General features: G+C 37.4%; 1 protein-coding gene across 19 annotated transcripts in view; it reads right to left on the bottom strand.

The window, feature by feature from the left end:
• LOC121640129 (adhesion G protein-coupled receptor L3-like) overlaps positions 1-19,451 on the bottom strand; it is a 225,146-nt gene that overhangs the window by 119,250 nt on the left and 86,445 nt on the right. For all 19 annotated transcript variants that reach the window (XM_041985780.1, XM_041985781.1, XM_041985788.1 and 16 more), the window contains exon 4: positions 18,167-18,380. In XM_041985780.1, the coding sequence (XP_041841714.1) occupies positions 18,167-18,380 (214 nt within the window). The remainder of the gene's footprint in view (positions 1-18,166; positions 18,381-19,451) is intronic.

The raw sequence follows: 19,451 nt of genomic DNA, 5'->3' as shown, positions 1-19,451 counted from the left end.
GGGCCTACCTGGTCATGCCCTACATCATTAAAAATGCCTAGTGATTGGCTATACTTCTAAGCAATTGGAATGAATGACAGCCTATTATCACAAATTTTTTCAGGCTGCAAAGGTAAGGAGTGCATGTGTCTTGGTTATTCAAGCAAGGTGCGCTTGTTGTGTATCTCCAGCTGTTCTGCAATGAAAACACCACATAAAAAAAGTGGGGACACTTCTTTTATTGCCAGAAAGGTGACGAATACAAGCCTAGCCAGCTACACTGGATTCACAGAAAAGACAAATTGCTGTTATGTTATTTATAAAGAAGGAGTTTGCAGACAGGCATTCATAAGGACTACACTGAAAAAATACATAACCTGGAATTTTTTTTTTTGGAAACTGTTTTTGATATTTTTGATCATTGGACCCTTCTGGAAAAAAGTAATACAACTGATCATGGAATAGACCCATAAAGGGACATCATGAGCACCAAACAGGTAGGAAGTCCTGTTAGCTTTATTGCTAGCCATTTTCTTTTACTAATTAAGCTTTAGTGTTCAGAGGTTAAGTGCAATTTTCCATTACTTTTTTTTTTTTTTTCAGTCTTATTGTAGAATAATTCTAAACTCTTTAATAACACTTCTCTCTGCCTCTTTAATTCATACAGATTCAGTGTGATGATTTATGCTCAGCTCATGTTTTGCGGAGCTAAAGTTCAAGTGAGGTGAACATTGAGGGAATGAGGAGTACTAAGGCTGATATAATTCTAACTCCTATTGGTGATGAAGCTCCTTTTATTTCACCCCATGCAGTATCACTGTCCCATTGAATTTGTCAAGGGAAACTAAAAAGTTTAGCTGTCTTTTAAATTCTTCTCCATACCAACTGTTCTCCAGAGATACAGTCTAAGGAGGATGAGACTCTGGGGGAAAACAATCTAGAGCGAGTCATCTTGTTTGTCTGCACCTGCTCATTCTGTCTAATATGTATTAGTAACTGGTGCCTGTTTGTAGCAGATATATTGAAAAACACTTGGAAATATGACATTTATTTGGGTTGCATTTTCTTGTTTATAAGATAAAATGTGTTATTCTTGCCTAATTCCAAAATTTCTGACGTTCACTATGACCTGAGGCCTGTCTCACAAAGCAGAATTGAGGAAAGAGGTAATGTTAACTTTGGTCTTAACTCTCAGTGCTTGTCAGAAAAATGACTTTGGTTCAGACTCTGCCCTGTTGCCATGGCTTCTTATGCCACAGACCAAACCTCCACAGTGCAGCTTTTGTCCAGGACTGTTGATAAATCGCACAAAAAGAGGGGAAAATAGAAGCACTATTTCTACAGGGTCCTATGAGAAACGAAAATGCTTCATTTATAAAAACGCACAAAGTAGCCCAGTGTGATATGTTTACAGAAGGGTGGTTAAAAATTGTTGATTATTGTAACGTAAGCAGTTACTTTACTCCCCCAACTCAATAATAAATCTATTAGTAATATCAATAGGTACTAAATCATGTCATAGTAGTTCTGAAAATGATAACCAGCACACATATTAACATGAATTGAGTTACTTACTAATATCCTTTTAAAGCTCAAGCAAACACCACAAACATAGTATTTTCTTTTTCTAAATTGTAATATCTTTGGCTACTGCTGCAAAATAGCTTCTCATTTGGAATCAATGTCTTTTCTGTCATCAAATATACGTGCTTCATATGAAAGGGCTCTGATGTAAAAGTGACTTAGTGGACAAGACAATAAGCCTTCAGGTTCACTTAGAGCTGCAAATATTTGTTTTAAACAACCAACATCTACTATCCATAGGAAAGCTTTATGAAACTGAAATAAAAATCAAGATTCTTGGACAAACTCACATTATGATCTTGTAACAAATCCAACACCATCAGATGCAAATGAACAGAAATGTAAATGGATCACAGCACAACAGGGGACATAAAGTGAATTCTATCAACTTTTCAAGGTGACATCAGAATCCTGATTGTGTTGCGATGGTATCAGCAGGAAAATAGGGTGCAGCTGTGATTCAGATGAAGCATCTTTTATCTCCACTGCATCCCCCATTCATTGTCCAACAATAAAAACTGTCTTGGGCTCACTCCCTCCCTTTCTAATTCACTGTGTATCCTGTAAACCATTTTGCTCCCATGACACCGATACAGACTACAATCACAGCACAATGCCCAAGTTCCCTCCAAAGGTGTCAACTAATGAAATATAATTACACTGAAACTGAGTATTAAATCTAAACTATTCATGTGCTCAGGTGTGTTCCCTTGACAATAAAATCTTAGAGTTGATGGGAATTAGCTGATAAGAATAGGTCACACATAATCTCTTCATTAAAGTATCCCACATGTAAGTAGATATCAGTTCTGATGGGCAGCTTAATTTGTCCTAATTAGTAATGTTGAGCATATTACCTGCAGTGTTAATATATTAAGTAGTTAATTCATTTTTATTTCAGAACAAATGCAGATTATTAAAGATTTTTGCCACCACCAATCCAGTCCAAATAGACTGATAGTGTTGCTGTATCACTGCAATCAAGAACTATGGGATTAGATATGTGCCAAAAAGATCAAGAAAAAAAACTCTTAGAATCTTAAACAGAAATTGAAAATTTAAGAGAAAAAAAAGTTTATAAAACATTATTATCTGCAATCACATTCTTGGAGTAATTTAGTAAAGTATTTGTCTTTTCTTAGTGTGACAGTATATATTTTGTTATCAGTTAACTCTGTTTCATCCTTGCTAATCAGTTTTGCTCTTGTTGCCATCTTTCCAGTTCTTTCCTCACTCTCTCCCCTAGCGCTCCCTGACTTTATGAGCTTTTGGCACAAATCTCTTAGGTGGGAGGGTCTTCTGAGATTTTTTTTTTTGTTTGTTTTGACAGTTCAGTGACTACACCTGCTATACTTTCTGCAAACAGGATGACAAGTTGAAAATGTCCGTGTCCCGGCCACAAATTTTAATATAATGTTATAAATACAACAACACAATTACTATCTCAGTTACATAAGCATGGTTCTTCAACACTGACTTAAACACTGACAAATGAAAACAGTAACATACGGTTGAGAACTTCGTTTATCAAACACTGAGTCAAGGATGAGACAAGGAGCTGCATTTCAGTATAGTATATAAGAGGAGATTTCAGTTAGTATATAAGAGGCAGTTCCAGTATGGTGTATGAGAGGTTTTACTATAATGTGTGAATGATTTCAGTATAATATATGAGAGGTTTCAGTATAATGTGTGAATGACTTAAATTTCACACGTGTCTGTAAGAGGGTAATTCTGAATAATGTCTCAAACGGCCCCTCATATAAATGTGCGAGTCTCACAGCCAATGCTTTTTGGCAGCCCTGCAAAACAAATGCGGCATACCGGCTCGCACAGGTGCTTCACCGCGGTCCCGTGCTGCAACATGCTGCTGTCAAGTATGACACTAGCGAGATCACTCCAGATGAAGAAACCAGAGCGTTCAGTCGAAATACTCCATAATGAAACTTGTTGTTATACACAGTCTATGGTAAACCGTGTGTGTGGGGAGGGGGGGTGATAAAAATTATAGCGGCTGGCAAACTTATCGCGCTCATTTTTTCTTACCGTGCTAATAACTGACTTATTGCTTATCGAGACAGGCCTATGCGCAACTGTGTTAGCTAGCAAACTTTCCAAAGCTTGTCATGATCTGTGTGTTTCTGGTTTAGTTTTACTGCCCTATGGGTTTATTGTCTTGTCATTTTTTCTAATTAACTCAATCAGTATAACTTAAATATTTTGCAGACTTCTGACCTACATTTAGTGACTGGTTAGGTCTAGTACCCACTGCATATGCAATTATTGCTCAGCAACATGGTCATTCTTCAGCTAACAAAAAGTGATGGAACAAATAACTGTTTGATGCAAAATTTACATGATATAGAATTCACTACGCACTTAACCTACTGTAAGATTATTTGGTTTTGAGGGGTTTAAATGTTATTAATTACTGAAAGTATGCTCTTCTGTGAGTAGTCTTGGCGCTCTTATCAAAATTCTGACCATTATCTTCTTTCAGCAAAACACAAATTACTGTAAGTACTAAAGACCACTTAAAAATATATTTTGATAATATTGTTATATTGTTAAATTGAAAAGTATATATATGTATATATATATATATATATATATACATATATATATATATATATATATATTTTTTTTTTTTTTTTTTTTTTTCCATTATAGGTAAAATATTTTAAAAATTTTTTTTTTTGCAAATCCTTCATGGTATTGACTCAATGTGTGACAGCTACATGCACATTACACTTCAGGGAGAAACAACACAGACCAGTGGCTGAGGAGGCCACTGGTGGAATTAACACTCATGAACAAGAATGCAGCAGAGGACAAGTGAGAGCTCTCCTGCTATGTAATATTGACATGCTCCCTGGTCAGAAAATAGCCCTGCATAATTAGCTTTCACAAGCAAGTCTGGGGCCAGTAGGAGAGGCCACTTAAGACGCAGATGAAATCCTCAACAGTATAGTATGAACTACTGAAAATGAGTGAGAGGCGGACTGAGGAGGACAGACAAATTTTCAGTCTGCTGCACAATTTATCTACCTAAGTACTACACAATTGTGATATATTATGATACAAAAAAGCAATGAGGCTTGAAGAAGTGTGTGGTTACATCACTGAATCAAATTAAAATGATGCAGACTGATGTAAAGCTTCAGAATAGCAGCTGAATGCATCTTTGAGTTTGAACTTTACACATCAACATTTCCTATAAGATAACAAGGACCAGTTTCTCTAAAAATGCTACATTTTTCTCCAATTACAACCACAATGACACCTAGGCAAATTTAATCTGATGACAGCTTTGGTATGGTGATTTATTTAATACCGGTAAGTCAATATTGAGATGAGAAGCAATACTTAAATAGCTTATGGAGATTCTTGTTTGCTCAAATAAACGAATAAATAAACTAAAACCGACACTCAAAAACTGACTACTAGCTGTTCAAGTCTGAGAATAGTAAAAGCTAATAACATGACCACAGACCAGAAAACAGAGAGAATCAGTGGGTAGACGTGCAAGATCACAGTTAACTGTCTCTGTCTTTCTTAACAAAGTCAGCTGAAGAAAAGGAGAGAAAGTACATGGCCAGCGTGCAGAAATAGGTCCAGGGTGGACTCAAAACCACTGTGGTGGGGTCTTAAAGCAATACGACATAAGTTTCTGACCTTAAAACTCTGTGCTTCAATGCTTGCACACAACAATATCCATTATACACATTACTGGGGCTGTCATGTCCCTGCAGAATTCTGGGGCAGAATGAAAATTTGATCCACCTAGGAGCATCATGAGATGGTTGCATTTTATTTTACAGCACCATGCCACATGCCAATAACTGGATATCAACACACTCGCTGTTTTGGATGCTCACCATTAGTGATTAAAAAAAACCCAAGAGAATATTATCAGAGGAAGAGTAGAAAAGAAAGACTAGAATTGACTTTTACTGGCTGGAGAGAGCTCAGAGAGGAGTCCGGATGCAAAACGCATGGTGGATTACTCTTCGTTAGGGAGTGTTCATTGCCAACTTATTTTATTTATTTGTTGTTGTTTTTTTTTTTAAAAAGTGTCTAACTGCAGGGGTTAGGGGTGGGACACATGACTTTTTTCAGAGTAGCCACTAGGCAGTAGAAAAAGTCCCAAAATACAAATTTAGCTAACAATTATTTTGCATTTAATATTTGCACTTTTAGGTCATTTCAGGAAGCAAAAGATTTGTCTAAAGTGTTGATGCACATGGCTAGTCAATTAGTCAGTGGCTTAAAAAAAGTTTTTGTTTGGAAAAAAAGTTATTTCTCACTGACCAGAGAAGTGGTGCCATTTACAACTCTATGTTAGAAAGACAGCGTGGTGCCATTAAAGTTGAGGAAGAGAGGAGAGAGGGACGCACAACACATGAGATGGTCTGACGCACAACACAAGCCTGAGTAAGAGGGGAGGAGTCGAAGTAGAGAAAGTTAGCTGGGAGAAACTTTCTGTTTATTGGGCTACAAGCTTTAACAATAAACACCACAAAGCTCTTCTAGTTACAGCACAGTCCTGGTCTGCGTAATCAGTGATGGGTAAAGTGATGGGAGGTAACTATGAAGATAACTGCAATTTTAGTCCAGGAGGAATCACTTCGCCCCCGCCTCCTGACCTTGGTTTGGAAACGGAAGCATGAAAAGTTTACAACTGTTTTGTCACTGTTTTCACCGATGGTGTTTTCACCAATAGTGGTGGTCACAGAGATGTTGCACTTCAGGAGCAAAAACACCACAGGGAAAGACGAGAAAAATCATTAATTTTGTTGATGGTGAGTGCTCCTCTGGGTGCCTAGGTTCAATCTTGATATGGTAACACTAGCTAATTACAAATCCTCAACTGCAGTATCTTGTCTTTTTTTTTTTACTTAGTAAATCATAATGACAGGAAAATCATTTTATTTGCTTTAATCAGTATAATGGGTAGAGTTGTAGAGACATCCAATCAATATCCACAAAACACTTTCAAGCAAAGACTGACTTTATGAAACACTAAATGCCTCTCATTCACTTCCCTAAGTCAGTTTACCATAGTCCCACAGAATAAAGAGCTATAATTAGCAGCAGAAAGGTCAGATACATCATACAATGTCATTTAATGAGTCCACATTGAATAACTTATTAGTCTGTCAAAGAACTATTATTAATAGTGATTATCAGGCTAATTTAAATCTTGTCATTCACTCAAGAGACAAGGAATGTCTAATTAGATTCGTACCTTGCTGTAACTCTAAATGCAGCACCCCTTAAGATACAGGAACTTACTGCAGAGTATTCCTGCTGGAAATTTGTCAAGTCCAAGTGGTGCATACTCAATGAATATTCAGCAGCTTGGATGAGATCAAAGTGAATTATGTAATCATGCTATGAAACATTGATCACCAAAGAGGGTCATCAGCTTTTTAGCTTAAGGACTGATGCATGTTGTTTTAGTTTCCCATTTCATTGGAACCACACAGGTGGGTTAAACAACCAGAGATCAGTTTAAGTGCATCATGTTGTACTTTTTAAGGATTTAAGAGTCATCTTCATTAAAAAAGCAGAAATGTAACCAAAATCAAAATCCAATGAAGTTATATCAAAAGTTTTTTCTCTCATCACTCACTTCAATTGAACCAAACACCAGTGGTTGGAAAAGAAAGGCAAAAAATATTTAACTGAGTTTTAGATGAAGCAACTGACCACTAAGGATGAATGAGAGCAGGCTCTTAAAGCAGGTCGATTTTGAGGTGCTAACTGTGTGCAGCCATCAGAGAGCTATGAGGTAAACAAGATGAAATCACTCCTCATCTTGCTCCCTCCAATTCACCTGGCCAAGGTTAGAGGCCATGTGTCATAAACCAGAACCTGCTTTCCTGCCCTTGCAAGTACAACAGGCTGAGAGTCACGGCTGCAGGAACTCATTCATGTCCATCCCATTTAAAAAAAAAATATGACATAACAAAGACACAAAGAAAAAGAGAAACATTAAAGTGAAATAGAGGGAACAGAAACATTAGAGGAAGAGTGATAAAGAGAGAAGCAAGGATTCAGAGAAAAAGAGTAATTGAGAGGACAGGGAAAAAGACAGAAAGACGAGAAGATAGCAGGATTAAGGTTAGTAGAGAGTGTCTTGTAATGCTGAGCTGAGCAACGACAAGAGGCTTTCCCATCCAAGCAGGTTGAGCCATCTATCAGTTCAGTGGGACTGCACTAACTCATTGCAGCTTAAATTGACAAAGATGGCTCATTTTTGAGCAATTTCGGAAGGCAACTAAGCCAACTGACAAACATTCCCCAAAAACATACCATACAGAGCGAAAGTTTTAAATATGCACGACCAAAGCTCAAAATCCAGACTTGTGCAACAGCTGAGAGAAGACAGCTCAAACAGCAAGAAAAACACAATTTAAAAACAGCTGAAGATACTTATAATTTAATAGAGGCTTTAATAGGAGACGTGTGTGTTAGAGAAATCTGCAAGACTCTAAACTTCGTTATGGATGTGAAGATGTGAAGATGAGAGTCTTGAAACCAGGTCGGTAGTTGCATATTGATAAAACAGAATGACAAAGGATAAATAAATGCAATGGTTGGATGAACCAAATAAAACAAGCTGTTCATGATCTTCCTGACACGTCACATTACTGACTTCATACATTTTGAAGAGCACTGTAAACAGCAGTGCATGATTATTTTGCTGTTCTAAAGGGGCAGAATTGCAATGGTCGATTATATGGCACCGAAAAGCAGGTGCTTTGTCTTTGTTGAGGAGACACAATAACATCTCAATTAACTTTGTAGTGGGGTTAAATTAAATGCATTACATTATCTGCATGTTTGTCTTTGTTTCACTTAAGTGATTAATAAGGTTAGATTCAGTCAGAAATGTTTACTTTTATGTGCAACAATAACACCACTGCTGCCGAAAAGACTCAGTTTGTTTTGAGCTGTTTACAAGATTGCATAAACTGAAATAAATCCCATTTAATGGACTTTTTAATAAGACAAACTGTTTGCTCACCCCTATCAAATTTAATCAAAACCTTCACTATAATAACAGTTAGTTAGCCTTATACCGCCATTTAATTTCTTAAATTCAGGTGATTCTAAACGCAATGCTTGTATTTCCAGACAAGTTTAAATAAAGAGCGAATCATGCAGCTAATGCCTTTCACACCGGGTTTAAGGATGAGTGTCAGGAGAGAAGACAGCTGGGTACAAACAGTCCTAAAATCTTTCAGTGATGAAAAAAAAAATACTCAAGACTTCAGAGTTTGCACATTAAAACATATGTCCAAGAATAAATGCCATTTTAGAACAGAGCTTGATTTATTTATTTATTTTTTTTCTTCCCAGGGGCTTTATGTGATGTGCCGTCACTGAATTAATTACAATAACAATCCATGGTGTAGACTGTTAAAAAGACATGAATGTAACCACTATAATTTCAGCCACTTGCTTGTGTACAGCTATTTTTTATTCCTCAAATTAAGCATTTTGGCACTTCTGCAGTGCCGTTTTTAGATGAGTAGGCTACATACAGTATGCACATACAATATTTGGTCCAATGAAGTTGTGCTACTTATGTGAGTGTGTTCCTCTTATAACCAAATAGCTTCAATTTAAACAACTTAGAACCAGATAGCAAACATTTTTTTTTTTTTGTAAATGTTACATTTAATTCACAAGCTCAGATGTTTTGTCCACTTTTCTTTTCATTCACATTCACAATTTTCATCTTATGGCCAATTTAGATCTTTCTTCAGGCAAAATGCAGTGTTAATTAACCCCTCGAACCCTAAGGTTGTTTTGGTTATTTTTGCCTGACTATATTGAGTTTAATATTAGATTTTCAGAGCACTTATATGCAATTGTTCCCACTATCACTGAAATGTTTTCTTCATTAGCTGTGTGTGCTCTTTGCCATCAGTAGGCTGACACATGGTGTTGCATAGGAACCGTGGTGCACTGGCTAAAACAAGTCAAATACAAGTGGTTTCAAGGATTAAAAATGTAGAGAATCTAAAAGACATTGCAACGCATAGTGAAAAATGATCAACAACATAAACTAATTTCTAAAATGTAGAAGAAGTCAAGTGTGGGGGTGTGTGGTGGGAGTGCGGGGGGAGTTTGAGATTCCTGCTTTACAATAACAACAAAAATAGACATTCAGGTTTTAATTAAAAGAAAAAAATCTTCCAAAAATTCAAGCAGAAGTCATGTTATATTTCCTGTGTGAACATTTACCTTCCTTCTCTCTCTCCCCCCCCATCTGTAATTTCCAATACTTTATTGCTATAATGATTTAAAAATGGTCTGAATGCCTGATTAATAGTATGCAACTAGTACAACCAAAAAGTACTGTCACAGCTGAACCATGTCATCAGAGGAAATTTACCATAAAATGTTTCGCTGAGGGGATACAAGAAATAATCCCACACAAAGTCAATAAAAACTTGCATGTTCTTTCTGTGTTGTAATGGAAAAAGGGAGATCCTGAACTTATAAATCAAAAGGGAAAAAGAGAGAGAGAGTGAGTTAGACATCAAATGTGTATGCCGGTTACTCCCAAATGCCAATTATAAAAGAAGGGAGAGCCAAATGAACAAGGATGAAAAGACTATAGAGTTTAGAGAAGGGCAAATATCAGATGTAGGGAAGGAAAAAGCCAAGTCGACTCCCTGCACTCTGAATAACCACCTGCTCCCGTCTGAATTAGCCCTTTCTTTACTGTTTGGACTCATCCAAATGAAACTCACTCCCATAGCTGACAAATGAACTGAGAATGCATACTTATATATTTTTTTTCCCAACACATTACAAGACCCCTTGTTTTGTGAGCTACCACTGTGACAGATATTACTCTGAGAGAAAAAAAATCCCCATGACCAGTTCAAGGCTTCCTGAGGGAAGAAAGAAAAAAAAAATCAGAAAACATCCAAACTTCTGGATTCTCTTGCAGAGCTCTCTGCTTGTACAGCTATAATAGAGTCTATAGGGTATTCAGCTTAGAGTCCAAAAATGGACACTGTAACGGCAGATTCAAGCCACTGGCCTGGTTGGTGTCAATCCGCTCCCACTTTTATCTCCCATCTCCCAAGAGAAAGTAATTTGCTCTATATGGGGTGATGTTCTTTAAATTTTCTTATTTCCTGACACAAGCTTCCTTTTTCCCTTCTAATCACAGCTGAGTCTTGTACGGCCACATCTGGGAGACACCAGCTGACTCGATAGGCTGCCAGCTTGAAATTTACAGCAACTAATTGGCCAAAATTGAATGCGGCAGGTTCTTAACAAAGACGATTGGAATAGGGATGGAAGGAAGAGCTGAGAAATGAGACAGGATAATGAATGTCAGGTGATGTCATCCAATGCAGGAGAAGAATAGAATCTGGAGGAAATAAATCTCCTTGATTTAAAAACTCCTTATGAAAAGAGGGTTATGCAAGGGCAGGAGGCAAACATGCACAGATGGGAAGGCGGTTTAAATTCCCGCAGTAATCCGAAGAACTTCTGAATGCATTTATTGCTGTCTGTGTGTGTGCTTGAGCACAAAAGAGAAATCTTGATCTTCTCTCTATGTCAAAGATCTTATTAATAACCGTTTTATATTAACACTGGCTACAAAATCTCCCACCATTCTGTTTGCTCACACAATTACATCAGGCTGTTGTCCCACGCTGTGCTCATCGGTCATGTTATTGTTCTGTAATTGTCAGGTGCTCAACATGCAATTGTATCACAGGAAAAAAAAAGCCCCCCCTACTAACAGTGAGACAGGCAGGTGATGCCAAAATGAACAGAAGAAAGTGTGAAGATATAATTAATACATATAATTAATTACAAAGGTTTTTTTTTTTTTTTATTGTTGTTTGTTTTTTAGAACAATAACTTAAAGTAACAACTAGTTATTTTTTTTTGTTTGTTTTCCATATTTAAATCCATTTATCAATTTATTCATCTGACATCTTCATGTTTGGTATGTAGAGTTTATGCAAACCTTGACTTTAAACAAGGGTGGCCACTTGACCTGCATGAACAATGACCGTCATGTGCTCAGCGTTAGAATTGCTCTCAGTTTATCCATCTGTGGCACAAAAGAGTCAGAAATACTGACGACTACATTATATCTTATGAATATATTGTGTGCTTTTTTTTTCTTCTTCTTCTTCTTAAAAGTATTGCATGTTTGTCTGAGTTTGTCTAACTGAAGTTTCTTTTAGTGTTTGTTAATTTTTTGCAGTTACATGGACCACAACAAGGTTCCCCTCCCCTTTATAAAACCTGCATCCATGCCCTCCTGTCTTAGATAAGAGGATTTTAATAAAGATAGAAAAAGAAAAACCCAAAGGAGACTCCTGGGTTAATCCTACTCCCGCTGAAACAAATATCTCCTGAAATCCTTCAACGAGGTCAAAAGTTAGGGATAATGAGAACTGGTGCATATGGGAAAGATCACCGTCAAAGGAGAAGGAATCCTCCCATCTGCTTACTACTCCTTATCCCTCAATCATTCTTGTCCTTCTGTCATCACATGTTTCCATCCAGCAGGAGAGGAGTCATTTATCTCATGCATCTAACCCCAGGAGCAGTGAAGCAAACAATGGCCTTGGAGCATTTGTTTTCCACATAATCATCATTAACAGGAAGGTTGTCAAATGTCAGCTGTCAAGTGGCCAGCAGGTTCAAATCACAGGCTGCGTTCATTTAGTTTTATCTTCCTCATGAGACTCTTCAAGCTGTGATATCTATTAACCTTCATCACAAATGTCATGCACACAAACACAAAATGCTTGTGGAGAAAAGTATGTTTTGTTCTTCTTTGTTCATTGAAATGACAAGTGTGATGACACAGCAATGCGAAGGACCCCTGGAGAGACTGGAGAAAAAGGAATAAAGTAATAAAGCCAAAAAGATGGTCTGGACAGATAAGGGCGGGGAAGTGTACGTGCATTTGTTTTGATGTGTATGAGCTGAAAAAGAGGGAGTCGCTACATCCTGACCTGCTTCTCTCCTTCAGGGGTCGTGCACAAGCCTGCCACAATGCTATCAGCTGTCCCTTAAGGTGCCTGTTGAGGTCTGCTGAGATATAAGGTGATATATAGCTTTGATATAGCCTGTAATTACTGGCCGTGAAGGCCACACCGCCTTGGGGGGAAAAGAGAAAGGGAACGCGAAAAAAAAAGGGAGGAGAGAGACACTAAGGCTCTGATGAGAAAAGGGTCACTGTTGTTTGATAGCACAAGTGCCTGTCCACCACCCCTAGCTATTTCACACAGTTGGAAGTGGCACTAGAGCTAGACATGTTGCAGAAAGGAGGATTCAACAGACTCCTAAGCTCCCAAACAATGAGCTCCAAAAATATCCCACAGGGAAAAGCAATGATTGCAAAAATCACAGGCTGCAGCATGTGTGTACACACTATGCAAATGATGTCAAATTGTGCTAAATTAATCATAGGTAGCTGGTTTCAATTACAGCATCATTAGCCTACAGCCTATAGGAGACATGTTTATCCAGAGGCTTCCAAATATCCATAACATTCAAACCACAAAGAGGGGAAAAGCTACTGAAAGACATCCATTCATTGATCTCGCCATAACATGGTGCAAGACAACCTTCATTTCAAGATGTATTACGACAGGACTCACATGCTCAGTGGCACGCCATTACTCAGATACAGGTTGCCATTAGCTCTCGTTTAAAAGACCGTAATGGAAGCAAACACCTTACCAAAGTAGCCTTTTATATACCTTTGTAAAAGTGCTACACTGGAAAGGGTTTGGATTTGGGTTTGATAGCTGAATGTCAATGCGGTGCTCTTAGTGGCCGATGAAGCAGGCAGATTGAGCTGCCTAAATGTGTATTGTCAGCTCGCAAGAGGCAGCGGCGGTGATGGATACAAGCCTGGCATACAGAGTCGGCCAGTAGCAACATGGCTCATCTTCAGACGCGATGTGAATGCTGACTGTGAGGCTTGCCAGTCACTACGACTTAACCTATGCCAGCGGGAGAGGCAGGTGGTATACAGGCTAGTGGGGGTAAATGCTGTAGAGTCCTGAAGAGGGGATTAGTATTAGGACATTCAAAAGCATGCTAATTAGTTTTTTATGCTCAGATGATTACAACTGGTGTTAAACCACTTATCCATTGTTAAATTATGACCAAAATAGGTATAAACCTTTTTGTTCTGTCTTTACATCATAGAATAGAGAAAAAGTAAAGTATTTAGAACTCACCCACGAATCAAGTCATCCCAATTTCATATACAGTAGTTTGTGGCCAAACAAAAAAGCACAGTATGGGAAATTATAATGGCATTTTATTTTTCTATTTTATGTTTTTATGCATCTTTGTAATGTGCCAGAAAACTACCTTTTTATCAGAAAATGGTTATTTTTTTTCCTTCCCAATTCTGTCAATAGAATAAAAAGAGCACACACTGACCAATCAGAGCAGACTAAATAAATAAAAAAAAAAAAAAAAACTACCAAATATATGGTTTTAAAGCTCATGGGGTTTTTTTAAGCACTTCAAGTATTAGCTTATAGTATTTTAGTAATACAAGAAATCTTCACCACCAAACTTCCCATGATGATTGTATACAGAAGAAGCAAAAGTTTTCTTTAATGCTCTCTTTTAACATGCAGGGTTATATGGTGTATTTTATACCAAATATTGATCTAATTAGCCATAACTAAGTTTTGGTGTCAAAAATCAAGTTCAAACCAGTTTTACTGCCCGAACCCAACTATTTAACATGCAACAGTCAAACAATTGTATCACATGGTATACACAAGGAACTAAAAGCACAGTTTCCAAGATAATGCTAAGTGAAAAAACATAATTCTACCATGGAAATCTCCCCTGGATCTACAGGATAACAATCCGAAATGCTCATTATGCCCCTTTCCTGACTTCACCACCAGCTCAAAAGGCAGCACTTGGCCCCAACATAAATACTGCTGCATCCAGTGTAACGTGTTTATTTCAAATCAGCTATTGGCTATAACAAAATAACAGCAGTGGAGAAGGCTAAAGCAAGAAAAGGGATGAAGAATATTATATGGACAGAATTATCATAGAAAGGTTTTGATGCTTTCAGATATAAAATCAAACTTTGCACACAATCTCAAAAAAAAGGAAGTTATTAATAAGATACATACATTTTAATGTACTTAATGCACTACTGAAATGGGACGGCTTATAAAGAAAAAAAAAATCAAGCTGGCCTGAAATGAGTCAGAGTACACCTCATTGATGGCCTTGTCACCACCCTGCTGTGAAAGCGTTGAGTCCTGCTGTTTCTAAAGCCCACAGCTACTACCAGAGCTATTACCATTCCTACATGAACCATTTATATTTGCAATATTCCTTACAGATTGCATTGCTCTGCCTGTTTGAAATTTCATCAGTGTCCATTACCACTGCAGATGGAAAGGGCAGCTGTGGGTGCTGATAATCTACCGTGCTGTATTGGCATATATGTCAGCCGATAAGTAAAATATCATAGTTATATAAGAAAAACAATTAAACGAAGGCATTCATATCCAATATGGTACTTACAGCATGCAATCTATTAATATACACGAATAAAAAAAAATAGAAAAAAATAAATATACAGAAAAGATCGAGCATCAATGAATTCAAACAAATGTATGCTTCAATCCGTCCAGATTTTAATACCAAAAAAACTCCATCAACAAACTATAATTATAAAGGAAATCAGGATACTGAGACCCATGCAAAATCTTTAATAACACAATTACATTGGTTGGTTTGTTGGCAGTTATAGTGCACTTTTAAATAGACGACACAATAAATAGAACAGAAAGTAGCAGGAAGGTTTGAAAAGGAAGTAAAATAATCAAGCTAAAATGTTAGCGTTAGCTTGAATCACTGGTGACGCTGACTCATTGGATTTAATGTAAAATAAAGTCCAGTGAGGGAAAGTTATCCTTTTTTTTTATCTAATTCTTTCATCATATCCATTTTCACATTAATCTTGCTGTTCCTAAAAATAAATAAATAGTAATAAATAAAATTTTAAAAAAACTCGTTACCTTGATTTAAAGCTGCATCTTATTACAAGATGACTCTTTGTATTGAAATCATTTTTTTTTAAGCCCGGCAACAGCTGCAGCAGCCCAACAATGAAAAGGTCGGGGGATGGCGTTCATTTGTTGTGCTAACCTTCACTTGCCAATGCATAGCTGTGTCAACTGCATTGAAACCTCTCACCTGATCCTTTCTTTGGCACCCCCACTTCCTCATTGGTTCTCGGTTTGTACCACCCACACCTTTTTCCCACTTAATCGCTTCCTCTCCCAAGACAAAGTGCTCTGGCACTGAAATGAGCTGTAGCCATTTTTAGGTATCATTTAAACAATCTAGTGAGTAGCAACGAGATGCTAAAAGCACATACTTCTTCACAGTACTCTAGGTTCATTTCGGACCTGGCCATTCATTCCTGCAGGGATTTTTTTTTTGTTTGTTTTTTTTTTTTTTAGTCCGAGCAGGCGGCTGGAAGAACAAAGAAGCTATGGGGTGCAACAATTATCTGACATGTTTCCAACTACCTCTTTTAACTGTCAGCTGCTTTTCACACAGCTGATTATCTCAACTCTGTGGTACCAAACTGAAAAGCAAAGAGCAATTGTTTGATAAAGCTGAAAAGTCCATTAGTATTCTCAAAAGGGGTATGTCCAATGTGGAACTAAAGCCTTAGAAATAAAGAGAACTGGACATGCATTTAGCTTTGGAAATAAAGTGAGCTGGAAAAAGTCAATGTGGAGGAGCAATTTAGATAAAGTCCATCTCTTCAGAGTGCTCAAGGGTGTTTTGACCTCAAAGGAATGAGAAACCATGCAAAGAGTGATCCCAGCAAGGAGTTTTTATACTGCAATATGTCAACAAAAAAGCCACAATATTCTAACCACACTCCCCTTGGAGCTTTGGATTTCCAAAAAGCAGACTACTTAGTTAAAACCTCAAAACTTGTGCATGTATTCACTTAATGTTAGCAATCAATTACACAGCAGAAGCCAAAGCACAGTAAGACCACATTCTGCCTGCACTAACAAATGGGTCTCTCTGTCCGGGTTCCTGCACAAAACACTCTTTAACTTTGAAAAACAGGGCTCACGTCTGGTGGCAAAACTCGTCAAGCAAGTTTTCTCAGCAAGTTTTTTTTTTTTTTTAAACGCAATTTATTAAATTTATGAGTTATGTCGAAAAGCAAAAATATACAAAGTACTGTGTGTGACTTTATCATGTTTTCCAACATTTACACATCTTGTGAAGTGTGAAAGATCAATAAAATGTCTCAAGGAGAGTTGATTAAATTCAATTTGAGCAAACCTCAGGTGTGAGTTGCAGCATCGCTCATTAACTGCAGATGTGCTCATTATGTTTTCAAAAAAATTTTTAAACAAATGCAGCCACTAAAATCAATTACTGAACAGCATGAAGCATATTTTGCAAAAGAGTGTGTTCATGTTCATACATGGTAATATTCCTAATGGGATCCTACACTTCTCTTTGCTTTTATTAACATTTGTTTAAAAAAAAAAAATTAACAGCTCTTCATCTGTGGAATGTAAAATACCTTTTCCCCAAATTATATGATACAATGCCAGAATTAAGCTGAATGTAAATATATGTAAAAGTGAAACTAATACTGACTTTCCTCACTGTGCATACTATGGTAATGTGCTACTGTGCAGATGCACATGTGCTTTAACAGATTATGCACTCTGTCTTCTTACAGCATTTGAAAATTAGAGGTCCAAGTGCATGTTTTGGTTTATATTTCATCTGCCAAAGCTACTCATCTGGCAGTATGATGGAAAAGTGGTGTAATCTCATGCTTTAAAAATGTTAACTTTCCATCATCTATGTACAATATTAACATTTTGAAAAAGTACATTTTAATGGAAATTCAGACCTGTTTTATAACTTAAACAAAAGAACCATGGAGCTAAAACCTAAAATAATAATAATAAAAAAAGTACTCACGAAAAACACAATTTGCATCTTTAGAGGGAAACCAGGTGATTCATATGTGAGTGAAATCAGTCTGAAATCTGTTTATCACACCAGCAACCCTCCTACATCCTAATGTGGGCTTTGTTGTTGATTTTGCTACTAGCATCAAATATTGCTGTGGCTGGTTTGTCATGGCACAAATGGCTCCTTGTCACTCAAAGATTCTAACGCACTGAAAGAAAAAAAAAAAAAAAACTCTATAAAATGACGTTGTTATATGAATAACTTTTATTTCAGCCCGGTTTATCAGCTTACAGGTGTTAAGCTTTATTCAGCACCTGAAAATTAACACACTGCCTGTTTTGAAAAAGGCACCGTGGCTGATTCAACAAAGGAACACAATAGAACATTATCAGAGGAAGCAAGGAGAAGAGAGAAAGTGACAGAGCAAGAATCAACATCAGATTGACTTGTCCTGGCTGTAGAGAACTCAGAGAAGAGACAGAATGCAAGGCAGAGACTAATTAGTCTTTATTAGGGGACGCCGAAGTGCAGAAATCTGCCAAAGTTCAGTTGTGCCACTTTTAAATGTGTGCATCCTTACCTTTGAGACATGATCTTGTATGCATCTGGAAGGTAGCACCGTGTGTTTTCCATCTGTGCTGGGTCTGCATCACAAATCTTGTCATCAGTGCGACCAAAGTTGGCGCTCTCGATCATGATGACGTCCGTGCCCGGGCAGCGCAGCTCAATGGGGTAGCTCTCGCACGACAGTTCCCTCCTCACCACCGCCATAGGGATGGGTGCTCGACTGAAAGCTGCAGGATAAAATGAAAAAAAAAAAAGGAAAAACAGAAATAAGTCTGACTGTTTCTGCTGTCTTTCTTTTGCAATGTAGGTAAGAGATTTCTATGGAATACTAGTAAACCAAGTTCATCTGGGAGTCAGGCTCGTTGAAGAATATTCTGTTTGTTCCTGCAGGAAAATACAAGAACAGATAGAAGGACCTGCAATCAAACAGGTCTGACACTGAGACATATGTGAAGAGGTTATCCACCCCTCTCTTGAGAGGATGGGTGGATGGGACACTGGTTGAGCAATTCCACAAGTATTTTAGAGATTGAAGTACATCATTGGTACCGATCAAACATAAGAAAATAGTGTGTCTGTTTATTTACTATAAAAAAAGAATTTGTCTATGAATCAGGAATTGAGCTTAGTAATTACAGACTTCAGTAATCTGCTGTAATTTCAGAATATAGTAACTTATAAGCACTACTGCATTATTTTTATCTTACGGTGTTACAGTGATGTTCAGCTGAGTTACATGAAAGCAAGAGGCAGAGGTTTAAGAGTGGCTTTTGGCCTTCAACCAACGATAAAAGACAGTTTGGATAAAATATTAACTTTTATTTGAAGAGTCAAAACCACTAGGAGGGCTGGCGGGCCCTGCGGGTCCCTGTTTTGCTGTGCCTTTGACACAAGAGCATGCACACACACCCACGGATGTCTGTGGAGGCTCAAACTGCCACACAAATGAACAAGTGTAAGGCAGACTTAGGAAGTTCTGTGTTTACAGCCAGAATAAAATAAATGAACGGGAGGCATAAACATTGGTCCAATTGAGTGTAGAGGGACTGTTGGCAGTTAAAGATTTTATAAACATCCTTGCAGAAAAGTGTCTGGACTGTGAGAGACACTGTTATATGACATGATCAACAAAAAAAGCCCAGAGAGGGTGGAAATGAGGTTGGAAGTTAGCTAAAACCAGTTTTAGGATCAATTGTTACAGTTATCTTGGAGATATAAAAACATCTTTAATTCTAAGAAAAAGAAAAACCAGAACAATGGACTGCACCAAACATAAAAGAAAGCAGTGTTATGTGAAA

The sequence above is a fragment of the Melanotaenia boesemani genome, chromosome 5 (assembly GCF_017639745.1).
Source record: "Melanotaenia boesemani isolate fMelBoe1 chromosome 5, fMelBoe1.pri, whole genome shotgun sequence".
NCBI classification, from domain to species: domain Eukaryota; kingdom Metazoa; phylum Chordata; class Actinopteri; order Atheriniformes; family Melanotaeniidae; genus Melanotaenia; species Melanotaenia boesemani.
Note: the sequence above shows the minus strand (reverse complement) of the source record. Positions and strands in the feature narration are given on the sequence as shown.